Below are 16,365 nucleotides of genomic sequence, written 5' to 3'. Positions count from 1 at the left end.
TCCATGTTTGATTAAAAATGTCGCTTCTTCCTACCTTGTTTATTGACACCTCATTGTACCGCCTATCTGGCTAGCTAGTGGAGATATAGCTATGACGTAGCCGGCACAAGCCAACCGCACATCGGGAGGCGGTACAATAAACGGTAAATAAACAAAGCGACATTTTTAATCAAACATGGATTAAAAATACTTAACGGCTTCCGCGACACAGGAGATTTTCTCAGAGGTATGTAAGGTACTTATAGTTCGCACATTCGTAAGCCATAACAGGTAAAAACGGCGTAATACCGCGCAGATCGACTAAACGAGGAGTTTGCTTAGGTCCACGTTCCAACAATCGCATTAGAAAATTTTGTAATGTCCAGGAACCCTACGCAAAGTTAGGTCCAATCATAAAAGCTTTCGGAGGGTTCCGAGAGGGGCTAACTGTTGATGTGCCCTGAGGTTCAAGTTGGTTCTGCAGCCCTTTAGCACCCTCGATACGCGGAGTGAGGTATACATGATTATTTATTTGTCTAGTTTCCATTTGGAGTATATCATTCATGATTGTATTTGTTTGGTTTTCGTTTGGTTGTGGTACTTTTTGGTTATTGTGCATTTTCCTTGTCTTATAATTGAAATGACTTGAGTTTTGTATCACTGTATTTATAATTGACCATAAATTAACCATTTTAATTGTTGATTGTACTGCCGAAGTGACAAGTTTAATGCACAGATTTTAGTAGTGAAACTATATGAGATTATTTGATTGTAAGTAACTGTATTTATTCTATATCCTTATAGTTTTCACAGTGTTGGAACAATAAACACACCCGTCGAGACCACCCAAACTTGTCATTCTTTCATCAATCGAGGGGCAGCTACAGTAATGCTTAATTGGGTCGTCCACTCACAGTTAACAGTCTATGTATTGAGTTTGTGCTTGAAATGTACTGTCATTCTGCAAACTGTTAATAAATATTTCAATCAAACAATAACATCATGAATTGCTTTAAACAATCTCCTCTCTAGAGTGCAAACATGAAATAGAAATCACCATAGACACATATTTGTATCCTTTTAACCCAACAACCATGACATGTAAGTTACTGTGTTAATGTACTATACCCTTTAACAAACAAGTATTACACCAAGGTTTAACTGCTTTAAATGTACACTTTAGTCCATTCATTCACGGTTATCAAGAAATAAAGTCTAAACCCATTCATGTATTGACGTTTACCTGAGGCTTCTCAAATTGTCTGAAAATGGATCGTCAGAAACGCATTCACTTCAAAGGAAGGCTATTTAACGCTAGCCCTAGAACGGCTCTTGTTGTTACATACAGTATGCACAGTATTTCACATACAGAGCCATAGAACACTCAGGTTAATTTCAGTTCGGGTTCAAAATGTGCGCCATAAATGTGATAAATGCTCCGTTTGTACTCACCCATTAAATAATTCCAAAGACGTGGTGTGAAAAATGGTCCTCTAGTTTTATATCCATGTGAAAGTTCTGGCACAAAACGCGTATTTAGTGAATTATCTCCACTTTTTCAAGAGATGCACACGGACATCTTTCTCTCCGGGCGAGGGGGACACAGACACAAACACAGACGTCATCACCAATTGACCAGGGAAACGCAAAAGTTTGCAGTCACACAATTGGCAGGTGGTGTGATTAATTACCCAGCACCTATCGCAAAGCACCTGCCAATTGTGTGACCGCAAACTTTTGCGTTTCCCTGGTCAATTGGTGATGACGTCTGTGTTTGTGTCCGTGTCCCCCTCGCCCGGAGAGAAAGATGTCCGTGTGCATCTCTTGAAAAAGTGGAGATAATTCACTAAATACGCGTTTTGTGCCAGAACTTTCACATGGATATAAAACTAGAGGACCATATTTCACTCCACGTCTTTGGAATTATTTAATGGGTGAGTACAAACGGAGCATTTATCACATTTATGGCGCACATTTTCATATCTACAAGGAAACGATGGAAGCTATCTATGCCTTATGATACATGAAAATTTACGAAGTATAATTAAATGATCACAGGCATTCTAGGTCTAATTTAACGCGAGGTAACACAAATGCAAAAATAAAGATATTATTGCAAATAATACAAAGCAGCAATGATCAACTGTACTGTACCTTGTGTTCTCCGCCAGGTGCTTAAACAAAATAAACGTTTGGTTGTTTTGTAAACACTGAAGTGTTCCTTTGTTGGCGTAGTTGTTTACATTACTCCGTCCCAGTGTCATATCCAAATGGTGGCAGCGTCTAGTGAACAGATCTAATGAACAGATTTAAGACTTCCGGTGGACGATCTCTTCAAAATAAGAGTACCCTCTAGAGTATGAAAAAAAAGTTTCATTTGCACATTAAAACTACAAATTAAGCATTTAAATGATGCTATATGATGCTAGAAGACACACATTATGTTTCTGTGTAAAAATAAGTAATTAAATAATAATAATAGTAATAATAAAGTTATCTAAATGCATAAATGCTCATCACTGGAGTGCATGGACTTTATAAAGTGGACACTGGACAAAAGACGGCTCCGCGAGGCAACTATCTGGACATACCCACGCGTTCGGGGAGATGTCCTCTACCACACCCAAATGGTACTCTTACTGAACCACTTCCTTCCAGTCCAACGTTGAAAGTCCAAAGGATAGATTGTCCCAAAAGGCGACAGCGCCCTCCTCTGGCCAGGATGAGTAACTGTAGGGCCACCTATGGCTTGTAGATCAGCTATTTAAAAAAAGATCTGTATATTATACATGTCAAAACTTTAAATGAGACATACAGCATTTATGTACTTGTATGCACATTTTGAATTCCGGATTTTTACTTGTAACAAAGTAATAAGTATACATCTATATTGCAGTATTGATGCCATGATACTGACTTCAGCAGTAGCCTACCTACTAAGCCTAGGCATGTGGTCTGCTGCCCTCTAGTGTTGGTCCACAGAACTCACACTAAACTTGTGTTGGTGTAAACACACAATCTATGTAAAGGTGTGTGAATGGGTGAATGTAATGCACAATCTACAGTATGTAAAGCGCCTTGGATAAAAGGCGCTATATAAATGCACCATTTACCATTTTAGAAAACGTAGACATATGGGACATTCTGCATAATGACTAGTATATAGAGGGTATGCACTTGCATATACCCGAGTGGCAAAATGCGTGACAAAGTGAGTTTAATGTCATTTATCATCGTTTAATGCAATCAAATGCAACCTTTCTGTTCGGATGAATGGGCTGTCAAGGCCACAAGGTAGTTCTTTTGCCACTCAGTAGGCGTTCCTGGATAAACTTCCAGTCACACGCATATACCCTCTACAGGCTAATTTTACTTTTGGTGCACATGAAGTACATTTTGATGCCAATATACTGTTGTACTTTTTATTCAAGGTCATTTTGAATTCCACCAGTGCTCCTTATCCTTCCTCTCATGACTTGCACGTGCATACGTGCAAGCTTTTGCATGCGTCCGACGTGTTCGTCACGCACTGCGCACCCCGTCAGGAGGAAGGGGAGGAGGAGGAGGAGGTAGCGTGTAGGTGCTCCGACTAAGTCTAGAGCTTCCGAGATGGTTGACGAGGGGGAGAAGGAGAAAATGATGAAAAACTGCGCGCTATAGTATGCCGTACGATATGGGCTATAGCCCACGGTCCAAAATGATGAGAAACGAGGCTAACTTTTTTTTTCAAAATTTCAAAAAACATGGGCTATAACCCATCGTTTTTGTCATTTCGTCATTTTTTTCAAATCCTCAAAAATGATGAAAAACGGCGCGCTAGAGTATGCCGTACGATATGGGCTATAGCCCATGGTCCAAAATGATGAGAAACGAGGATAACTTTTTTTTTCAAAATTTAAAAAAACATGGGCTATAACCCATCGTTTTTGTCAAATTGCGGAATTGCGGAAATTATGAAAATGATGAAAAACTGCGCGCTATAGTATGCCGTACGATATGGGCTATAGCCCACGGTCCAAAATTATGAGAAACGAGGCTAACTTTTTTTTTCAAAATTTCAAAAAACATGGGCTATAACCCATCGTTTTTGTCATTTCGTCATTTTTTTCAAATCCTCAAAAATGATGAAAAACGGCGCGCTATAGTATGCCGTACGATATGGGCTATATCCCATGGTCCAAAATGATGAGAAACGAGGATAACCTTTTTTTTCAAAATTTCAAAAAACATGGGCTATAACCCATCGTTTTTGTCATTTTGTCATTTTTTTCAAATCCTCAAAAATGATGAAAAACGGCGCGCTATAGTATGCCGTACGATATGGGCTATAGCCCATGGTCCAAAATGATGAGAAACGAGGATAACTTTTTTTTTCAAAATTAAAAAAAACATGGGTTATAACCCATCGTTTTTGTCAAATTGCGGAATTGCGGAAATGATGAAAATGATGAAAAACTGCGCGCTATAGTATGCCGTACGATATGGGCTATAGCCCACGGTCCAAAATGATGAGAAACGAGGCTAACTTTTTTTTTCAAAATTTCAAAAAACATGGGCTATAACCCATCGTTTTTGTCATTTCGTCATTTTTTTCAAATCCTCAAAAATGATGAAAAACGGCGCGCTATAGTATGCCGTACGATATGGGCTATAGCCCATGGTCCAAAATGATGAGAAACGAGGATAACTTTTTTTTTCAAAATTTAAAAAAACATGGGCTATAACCCATCGTTTTTGTCAAATTGCGGAATTGCGGAAATGATAAAAATGATGAAAAACTGCGCGCTATAGTATGCCGTACGATATGGGCTATAGCCCACGGTCCAAAATGATGAGAAACGAGGCTAACTTTTTTTTTCAAAATTTAAAAAAACATGGGCTATAACCCATCGTTTTTGTCATTTCGTCATTTTTTTCAAATCCTCAAAAATGATGAAAAACGGCGCGCTATAGTATGCCGTACGATATGGGCTATAGCCCACGGTCCAAAATGATGAGAAACGAGGCTAACTGTTTTTTTCAAAATTTCAAAAAACATGGGCTATAACCCATCGTTTTTGTCATTTCGTCATTTTTTTCAAATCCTCAAAAATGATGAAAAACGGCGCGCTAGACTCTGTATGCCGTACGATATGGGCTATAGCCCATGGTCCAAAATGATGAGAAACGAGGATAACTTTTTTTTTTTAAATTTAAAAAAACATGGGCTATAACCCATCGTTTTTGTCAAATTGCGGAATTGCGGAAATTATGAAAATGATGAAAAACTGCGCGCTATAGTATGCCGTACGATATGGGCTATAGCCCACGGTCCAAAATTATGAGAAACGAGGCAAACTTTTTTTTTCTAAATTTCAAAAAACATGGGCTATAACCCATCGTTTTTGTCATTTCGTCATTTTTTTCAAATCCTCAAAAATGATGAAAAACTGCGCGCTATAGTATGCCGTACGATATGGGCTATAGCACACGGTCCAAAATGATGAGAAACGAGGCTAACTTTTTTTTTCAAAATTTAAAAAAACATGGGCTATAACCCATCGTTTTTGTCAAATTGCGGAATTGCGGAAATGATGAAAATGATGAAAAACTGCGCGCTATAGTATGCCGTACGATATGGGCTATAGCCCACGGTCCAAAATTATGAGAAACGAGGCTAACTTTTTTTTTCAAAATTTCAAAAAACATGGGCTATAACCCATCGTTTTTGTCATTTCGTCATTTTTTTCAAATCCTCAAAAATGATGAAAAACTGCGCGCTATAGTATGCCGTACGATATGGGCTATAGCCCACGGTCCAAAATGATGAGAAACGAGGCTAACTTTTTTTTTCAAAATTTCAAAAAACATGGGCTATAACCCATCGTTTTTGTCATTTCGTCATTTTTTTCAAATCCTCAAAAATGATGAAAAACGGCGCGCTATAGTATGCCGTACGATATGGGCTATAGCCCACGGTCCAAAATGATGAGAAACGAGGCTAACTGTTTTTTTCAAAATTTCAAAAAACATGGGCTATAACCCATCGTTTTTGTCATTTCGTCATTTTTTTCAAATCCTCAAAAATGATGAAAAACGGCGCGCTAGAGTATGCCGTACGATATGGGCTATAGCCCATGGTCCAAAATGATGAGAAACGAGGATAACTTTTTTTTTCAAAATTTAAAAAAACATGGGCTATAACCCATCGTTTTTGTCAAATTGCGGAATTGCGGAAATTATGAAAATGATGAAAAACTGCGCGCTATAGTATGCCGTACGATATGGGCTATAGCCCACGGTCCAAAATTATGAGAAACGAGGCAAACTTTCTTTTTCTAAATTTCAAAAAACATGGGCTATAACCCATCGTTTTTGTCATTTCGTCATTTTTTTCAAATCCTCAAAAATGATGAAAAACTGCGCGCTATAGTATGCCGTACGATATGGGCTATAGCACACGGTCCAAAATGATGAGAAACGAGGCTAACTTTTTTTTTCAAAATTTAAAAAAACATGGGCTATAACCCATCGTTTTTGTCAAATTGCGGAATTGCGGAAATGATGAAAATGATGAAAAACTGCGCGCTATAGTATGCCGTACGATATGGGCTATAGCCCACGGTCCAAAATTATGAGAAACGAGGCTAACTTTTTTTTTCAAAATTTCAAAAAACATGGGCTATAACCCATCGTTTTTGTCATTTCGTCATTTTTTTCAAATCCTCAAAAATGATGAAAAACTGCGCGCTATAGTATGCCGTACGATATGGGCTATAGCCCACGGTCCAAAATGATGAGAAACGAGGCTAACTTTTTTTTTCAAAATTTCAAAAAACATGGGCTATAACCCATCGTTTTTGTCATTTCGTCATTTTTTTCAAATCCTCAAAAATGATGAAAAACGGCGCGCTATAGTATGCCGTACGATATGGGCTATAGCCCATGGTCCAAAATGATGAGAAACGAGGATAACTTTTTTTTTCAAAATTTCAAAAAACATGGGCTATAACCCATCGTTTTTGTCATTTCGTCATTTATTTCAAATCCTCAAAAATGATGAAAAACGGCGTGCTATAGTATGCCGTACGATATGGGCTATAGCCCACGGTCCAAAATAATGAGAAACGAGATTTGAAAAAAATGACGAAATGACAAAAACGATGGGTTATAGCCCATGTTTTTTGAATTTTTGAAAAAGAAAGTTATCCTCGTTTCTCATCATTTTGGACCATGGGCTATAGCCCATATCGTACGGCATACCATAGCACGCCGTTTTTAATCATTTTTGAGGATTTGAAAAAAAATAAAAAAACGATGGGTTATAGCCCATGTTTTTTGAAATTTTGAAACAACCAAAAGTGTCAAATAATGGTTAGAAGCTGTTTTTCAACAACCAAAAGTGTCAAATAATGGTTAGAGAAAGTTTAAAAAATCAAAGCAAATACAGGTAATTCGAAAATGTTATTTTTGTACTTTTGTGTTTCTCTTCTTTATATATTACTTTACTGTTGAAATGTAAAATTTACATTTCAACGAAAGGACCTGTAAATGAACACAAAAACTAAGGCACTGGTGTCGTACTTCTGGTTTACCGGAACGGGGTGCAACTCCCTGCAGTGCCCTGCTCAATTTGTTGTATTTACATGGTACAATTTTCCGCATTTTCCCGAAATTTTCAGCAACACTTATTTTTTTTAATAACTTATTTTTTCAAAATTTCAAAAAACATGGGCTATAACCCATCGTTTTTTTCATTTTTTTCAAATCCTCAAAAATGACGAAAAACGGAGTGCCATATTATGCCGTACGATATGGGCTATAGCCCACGGTCCAAAATTTCCGCAATTTCCAATTTCAAATTTCCGCAATTTCCGGAACAACACAAAAACTAAGGCACTGGTGTCGTACTTCTGGTTTACCGGAACGGGGTGCAACTCCCTGCAGTGCCCTGCTCAATTTGTTGTATTTACATGGTAAACAATGGTACATGGTACAATTTTCCGCATTTTTTCCGCAATTTTCCGCAACACTTTTTTTTAATAACTTTTTTTTATTTTTATTTCCGCAATTTTCAATTTCCGCAATTTCCAATTTCCAATTTTCCGCAATTTCCGTAATTTTCATTTTCCGCAATTTCCGCTTTCCGCAATTTGCAATTTCCGCAATTTCCAATTTCCGCAATTATGAGTATGAGCAGTGAATGAAAGACAACAAATCACAGCTGTTGAGTTGAATATATTTCAGTTAATTTGATTCAACATAATTATTTATTATAGAATAAAAACATTTCCATGAATTGTCTGTCGCTTTCAAAAAACAGCATGACGACACAGCTAAAATTCTCTGTGTTAATTCAACTCAGAGTTCAAATGAACACACAGTTTAACCGCATGCAGGATAGAACAAAACAGGAAAAGAAAGTACAAAAAGGACAATAACATTTTGTGTGTATTCTTTTAAGGCCATGGGTTTGATTTAACTAATATTTTGAGCGAACACACACACACACACACACACACACACACACACACACACACACACACACACACACACACACACACACACACACACACACACAAACAGCATGGTGAATACACAGCATTGAATGCAGGTGAGAGAACAGTCCAACTAGTGGTAACTCAAAAACGGTCGGGTTCTAGAAATGTGATTTGTGTATGAATGTATGAAGTCCATTTTGGTTTTGTTTGTTGGACAAACTGCAGCAATAACAATCATGTCTGAGAAAAGCAGACCTCATAACTGGAACTGAGAAATATATAGAGTATACATTGTGATATGACATTTCCTTTAAAGCCTTAAACATCACCAAAAATCTTCAAAAAATAGTGAAAATATCTATTAATAATGTATTTTTGGATAATCACTGCTGTCAAAATCGAGGTATTTGGTAGGGAAAGAAATTGTCATGTTTGATTTTGTCCACATTGTATAGCCCTACTGAATCTGATAAGCCAAATAATTCAATTTATATTAAGAAATGGCCAACAATATGCATATTTTCTTAAAATATATATAAATATCACAAGTCAGTTAATTCAATGACATCTTGACTGCTGCCAATATGACACTACAGTCTCTAAATACACAAAATATACATTTATACAATTGAATTGAATTGAAAAATAATATGTTTTGGACCCACAGTCCTTCTCAACTATAGTTGCCTCAATGCACTTATTATAAGGACACTTTGGGGACATTAAGGACACTTTGGAGACATCATAAGGACACTTTGAGGGACATTATGAAAGTTATAAGGACACTTTGTGGATATTAAGGGCACTTTGGGGACATTTCACGACAATGTGAGGACATTAGAACACTTTGGGGACATTCATTTTATGACCTCAGGGGCCTCTAAACCCTTTGGAGTTGGCAGTGTTCCCAATTTACCACCCAATTTAATTTCAAGGACCCCCCGTTTGACATGCATTAGTCTACGGACCACATTTAATGGCATCGCAATCTCTGGGACCCCAGACTTCAGTGATGCTTGCGGAACTCGACTCCGTCTCGTTCCTGACCGCATCCCTGTCGTGGCAATAATCACGTTAGCCCACACCCTCTCGTGTAATATTGCTTAATTTAAGTCCACGCTAACATTGATTCGGTGAAAGCCTTTTTTTTGTGCTAAACGACGCAGATTAAGCGCGGCGCTCTTCGGCTCAAAAAGGCCTTCTCTTGTCGGGAAAAGTGGCATGGGGGGGGGGCAAGTTATAAAGGTTTCATGACTGGTTTTGCACAGGCTCTCTTTTTTTTTGCTGCTATGGAACCTTTTAACTGGGACAAAATGAACTGGCCTGACACAAAAAATACTGCTTTACTAGTTGTTTTTTCTCCTCGTCAGCAACATGTGTGCCTGCAGGCTTTGGACCAAAGCATGAATGCATCACAGAATGAAACAAGTGGACGCCGTCTGGACGTCTTGTGCGTCAAAACAAAGACAAGACAAGACAAGACAAGACACAACACACCAACAATGATTGTTCATTGACGATTGTCCGTCAACGAAACGATTAAAATAGCCGATCTACAAGTTCTGTTAGATCGGCTGTTTTCCACTACGTGGGACTGACACTCTGGTATGATTAGGTTAGGTTAGGTCTGGCATGAATCAGCGAACGGAACGATTAAAAAAAGCCGAAATATGGACAGCAACGACACAGTAACTTTTTACCCAAATCTGCTGACTCAATCATGCACACACACACACACACACGTACAATCTATCTCCACAGCACTCGGTCCGTGTGTTAAAGGAGAATTCCATACTAAAAGGCTTTCTTACCTTTATTTGTAGTTGTTACGTCCCCACTAAAGAGGTCCAGGTGTTATTTTGTGCAAAAGCCTATACCCCCCTATACCATAAGCCCTCAATTAATTGCATTGAATGGCTATGGAGTGTTATGCTAATTCTCTTATTTCCATCTCTCAAAAATATATATTTATTGTATATATCCTCTCTTCATAATGTAAATAGTATCCCGAGCGGCACACTTTACTACTTATTTTGATGGAAATAAGCGAATTAGCACAAACACCCAACCCCCATTGAGGGCTTATATTAGGGGAAATAGCCAATAATGCACTTTTAATAGACGTAACAACTACAAATAAAGGTAAGCAAGCCTTCTAGCATGGAATTCTGGTGAGAAACGACATGAAACAGCGTCTGGGTTGATGGTCCCGTTCCGACTTCCTGTCAGAAGAAAGGCTCATGCAGGTTCACCGGGCTGACCAATGGGGTTTGCGGCATGGGTTCACCGGGCTGACCAATGGGGTTGCGGCGTGTGCAAATACACAACAACAAAAACATGAAAAATTAAAAAAAGGTGACAGCTAGGGTCTTCGGACCCCTTCCACAGAACTCCGCCCCCTTTCTGATGGTCCAGCAAGGAAACACACACACACACACACACACACACACACACACACACACACACACACACACACACACTCTATTGAGTCTCTGGTGTGTGTGTCTGTCTGTCTGTCTGTCTGTCTTAAAGGCACATATATATAATTTCTTCCAGTTCCCACTAGGAGGCGCTCTTGCTCCTCCACTCGCCCATTTGGAGACAGGAAGAGTGATCCTCTTATTATTGGCTATTTCTTCCAAAATGTTAAAAAAAAAAGAAAAAGAAAAAATATATAGAATAAATCCAATCATTTGTCAAATGGTGTTAAGTAATGTAAAGTATGCATGATGTGAACATGCACAGTCATTCTCAGACCTATATTTACTTGACTGGCTGTTGCAGTTGCCTTAACCCAGTTTGGGTGGGAACCCCTTTTGGTGTTTTAAACATTGTTATAATTTAGCTATTGAAAAATAGCAGATCTACAAGCTCATAGCGCGGCACCGAGTGCCGCGCTATGAGCTTGTAGGTCTGCCATTTTAGAAAAAAATCGTGAAAATGTGGCGCAAATCTTTGAATATATATTCTTTCAGAGCAAACATTGTTTAACTAAAATCTTTGCTTCTGGGAAGTCCCTGGAACAACATATTTTCAGATGGGGGGTCGGCGGCCAATTACATAATAATTTCTGGGGTCCTTGACATGAAATAGTTGAAATATAGAATTTCTCAGGTCTAAATGGGTTAAATGCATGTGACATGAATATGTCATGCATATGACGGTAGATTCATGTGACATGCATAGGCCAATGTTCAATCTCTGGGAACCCAATCAACATTACATGAAATCCTAACTCTGACCGTGTAACAAATGGAACTATTTTCTTCTTTGCATATACTGTCAGAGTCTATTCCCATTATAAGGGCCTACATCATTCCTCATACTGTCAGAGTCTATTCCCATTATAAGGGCCTACATCATTCCTCATACTGTCAGAGTCTATTCCCATTATAAGGGCCTACATCATTCCTCATACTGTCAGAGTCTATTCCCATTATAAGGGCCTACATCATTCCTCATACTGTCAGAGTCTATTCCCATTATAAGGGCCTACATCATTCCTCATACTGTCAGAGTCTATTCCCATTATAAGGGCCTACATCATTCCTCATACTGTCAGAGTCTATTCCCATTATAAGGGCCTACATCATTCCTCAAGCACGCCAGTGTGAGAGACCATCGCTTTGCATTACTTAAGACCATTGTGGTCATTGGCATTATCCAAAATCTATTTTATTTATATTTTGTTTAAAAAAAAAACAAAAAAAACAATAATCATAGCCAAAGAAACACTGAGGTTGCCACTCTTGCGGTTCGCTGTCCATGTCTTTGGTGTGATGCTAGCTACTGAGAAGTCCTCCTTGGTGTGATGCTAGCTATGCTCCATAGCGTTAACGAGAAGTCCTCCTAGCGCTAGCACGGACCAGAGCTAGTGTCTGCTGGCCGGGACCGCCCGTTTTTCGCAGAACAGTCTACCCAATGGGGCGCTGCTGAGGCGGTTGTTTTACCCCCGCCCCCCCCCCGGGCTGTCAGTGGGGGTAGGGAGCGCTCTGCTGTGTTCATTTGGACCGTCCGCGCGCAAGTGGTTATATATGCCTAAACCTCAGAAAAACTATGCCTAAACCTTAACCTTATCTAATGATGATTTCCTTTTCCTGTGTGTATAATATACACTTCTATGAAGAAGTACAAATATTATTTGTACAAATGTTATGTGTAGGTCTTTAAATGTTCTGATGAATTGAAAATGGAGGACCCTGATGTAAACAAGTCTTAGACAGTGCTTTTTCTGGTTTTATCCTCGCAGCAGTTTTTTGTATTGACTTGTGCTTTCGCTTGAAATGTACCATTCAACTGTGACTACAATTATCGATCAATCAATCAAATCAACCCTAACCTCACAAAAACTACACCTAAACCTAACTTTAAACTTAACCCTAACGTACTTAAATCGGCCAAAAAACGAGTCCACGGCTTTCGGAACAATAGTGGCAGCAGTGGGATTGGACAACCAGGAGCTGTGGCTTGGGAGTCTAATGACTAGCGATGCACGCTACGCTACTGAGCCGGCTGCCAGAATGGGGTTTTTTCTGGCTGTATTAGAATGTTAGAAAGCCCAGTGAGGGCGCCCTACTACTTCTTCCTCCTACTACTAGCAGTAGTAGCAGCTGGCGGTGTAAAACAAGCGCTCCCCTAAAAACTATCCAGGGCGAATGCTCCGCAGAAGAAAGGTATAGTCCCACTGCTGGCCGATGTGGCGTCCCTTAAGGCCTATTCGTAGTCCAGTGTTCGGCAAAGAGGTGACCACCGAAAACTACAACATGGCGTCACTGAGCCGCGGTGGTTAGAGACCCACCGCTCACCCAAACGCATCTCTCTGTTTTTTACTAATTAAAACTACAACATGACGTCACTGAGCCGCGGTGGTTAGAGACTCACCGCTCTAAACACATCTCTCTGTTTTTTACAAATTAAAACTACAACATGACGTCACTGAGCCGCGGTGGTAAGAGACTCACCGCTCACCCAAACACATCTCTCTGCTTTTACTAAAACTACAACATAACTAAAACTACAACATGACTAAAACTACAACATGAATTCACATCTCTGTTTTTGACTAATTAAAACTACAACATGACGTCTCTGAGCCGCGGTGGTAAGAGACTCACCGCTCACCCAAACACATCTCTCTGCTTTTACTAAAACTACATCACTAAAACTACAACATGACTAAAACTACAACATCACTAAAACTACAACATGACTAAAACTACAACATGAATTCACATCTCTCTGTTTTCTTTTTTTTTACTAAGCACCGGTTTCGGTGGTCACCTCTTCACCGAAAAGCGGACTATGAATGAATAGGCCTGTAGGGCTGTCCGATGTGGCGTTCTGTGTCTCCGGGCGGTACGGTGTGGCGTCCCACCGGGCTGCGTCTCAGGGCGGTCCGATGTGGCGTTCTGTGTCTCCGGGCGGTACGATGTGGCGTCCCACCGGGCTGCGTCTCAGGGCGGTCCGATGTGGCGTCCCACCGGTCTGCGTCTCAGGGCTGTCCGATGTCCACGGTCACCATGGTGTACAGAGGCTGTGTGTCTCTACTCACCACCTTGTAGGACAGAGACCTGATGCCGTCTCTGTTCATGGTGTCTCTAGTGTGGGAGATGAGGTCAAACCTGCACACACACACATAGGCACACACACACACAGGCACACACACACACACACACACGCACACACACACACACAGGTAAGCCGGCATATACATGTACAGCTCACGCTAGGCCAGACCTACGCTGTAGAGTGCATTAAGACCTACGCTGTAGAGTGCATTGCTGGACCTTGGCGGAAGTACCGCTCAAGGAAATGACGTTGACGCGTGTATGAAAGTGAAAGTTTTGTGATTGGTCGAAAAATATCGTATCCGGGGGGGGGGGGGGAATACATCCGACGGAGGTTCCGGACCAACACTTCCGGCTATGCACTCTCCGCCTTATTATATTGTGACCAGGCTTTTCTATTCGCAGATGAGTGAGGCTGGGACCGAGGCTACACGTATGAACAAGGAAATGAAGACACTCGCACACTGTGGGCACACTGTGGTCACAGTGGGGGCACACTGTGGGCACACTGTGGGCACACTGTGGGCACAGTGTGGGGCACACTGTGGGCACACTGTGGGCACACTGTGGGGCACGCTGTGGGCACACTGTGGGCACACTGTGGGCACACTGTGGGGCACACTGTGGGCACACTGTGGGCACACTGTGGGGCACGCTGTGGGCACACTGTGGGCACACTGTGGGCACACTGTGGGCACACTGTGGGGCACGCTGTGGGCACACTGTGGGGCACGCTGTGGGCACACTGTGGGCACACTGTGGGCACACTGTGGGCACACTGTGGGCACGCTGTGGGCACACTGTGGGCACACTGTGGGCACGCTGTGGGCACGCTGTGGGCACACTGTGGGCACACTGTGGGCACACTGTGGGCACACTGTGGGGCACGCTGTGGGCACACTGTGGGCACACTGTGGGCACAGTGTGGGGCACACTGTGGGCACACTGTGGGGCACGCTGTGGGCACACTTCACCAGCATCGGAGCCAACAGTGTGCGAGTGTCTTCATCTCCTTATCTGTGAATACTACTTACCGCTAGGCACCTGCACAAATTTGGGTTGGATGTGCATGTCTTTGTACTTTTTTTCTCGTACATGTATGAACAAATCACTATTAACCTTTAACCTTTGCTGTTAACCCATTTAGGCCTGAAGTCGAAAAAAAATAAAAAATAAGTCTATAGTATGCCGTACGATATAGGCTATAGCCCATGGTCCAAAATGATGAGAAACGAGGATAACTTTTTTTTCCAAAATTTCAAAAAGCATGGGCTATAACCCATCGTTTTTTTCATTTTTGTCAAATCATCAAAAATGATGAAAAACGGCGCGCTATAGTATGCCGTACGATATAGGCTATAGCCCATGGTCCAAAATGATGAGAAACGAGGATAACTTTTTTTTTCAAAATTTCAAAAAACATGGGCTATAACCCATCGTTTTTTTCATTTTTTCATTTTTGTCAAATCATCAAAAATGATGAAAAACGGCACGCTATAGTATGCCGTACGATAGAGGCTATAGCCCATGATCCAAAATGATGAGAAACGAGGCTAACTTTTTTTTCCCAAAATTTCAAAAAACATGGGCTATAACCCATCGTTTTTTTCATTTTTTAATTTTTGTCAAATCATCAAAAATGATGAAAAACGGCGCGCTATTGTATGCCGTACGATATAGGCTATAGCCCATGGTCCAAAATGATGAGAAACGAGGCTAACTTTTTTTTCCAAAATTTCAAAAAACATGGGCTATAACCCATCGTTTTTTTCATTTTTTCATTTTTGTCAAATCATCAAAAATTATGAAAAACGGCGCGCTATTGTATGCCGTACGATAGAGGCTATAGCCCATGATCCAAAATGATGAGAAACGAGGCTAACTTTTTTTTTTCAAAATTTCAAAAAACATGGGCTATAACCCATCGTTTTTTTTATTTTTTTATTTTTGTCAAATCATCAAAAATGATGAAAAACGGCGCGCTATTGTATGCCGTACGATATAGGCTATAGCCCATGGTCCAAAATGATGAGAAACGAGGCTAACTTTTTTTTCCAAAATTTCAAAAAACATGGGCTATAACCCATCGTTTTTTTTCATTTTTTCATTTTTGTCAAATCATCAAAAATGATGGAAAACGGCGCGCTATAGTATGCCGTACGATATAGGCTATAGCCCATGGTCCAAAATGATGAGAAACGAGGATAACTTTTTTTTTCAAAATTTCAAAAAACATGGGCTATAACCCATCGTTTTTTTCATTTTTTCATTTTTGTCAAATCATCAAAAATGATGAAAAACGGCGCGCTATAGTACGCCGTACGATATAGGCTATAGCC

General features: G+C 40.3%; 1 protein-coding gene across 1 annotated transcript in view; it reads right to left on the bottom strand.

Moving 5' to 3' along the window:
- Positions 1-8,181: 8,181 nt before the first annotated feature.
- Positions 8,182-16,365, bottom strand: part of b4galt1l (DP-Gal:betaGlcNAc beta 1,4- galactosyltransferase, polypeptide 1, like) — a 48,212-nt gene continuing 40,028 nt past the window's right edge. Inside the window, exon 6 of the mRNA XM_080774627.1 lies at positions 8,182-14,080. Coding sequence (XP_080630753.1) covers positions 13,951-14,080 — 130 coding nt within the window. The 3' untranslated portion in view covers positions 8,182-13,950. The remainder of the gene's footprint in view (positions 14,081-16,365) is intronic.

The sequence above is a fragment of the Protomyctophum bolini genome, assembly GCF_963924005.1.
Source record: "Protomyctophum bolini genome assembly, chromosome: 10".
NCBI lineage: Eukaryota > Metazoa > Chordata > Actinopteri > Myctophiformes > Myctophidae > Protomyctophum > Protomyctophum bolini.
The sequence above is the reverse complement of the archived record's forward strand: the minus strand, read 5'-3'. Positions and strand labels throughout refer to the sequence as shown.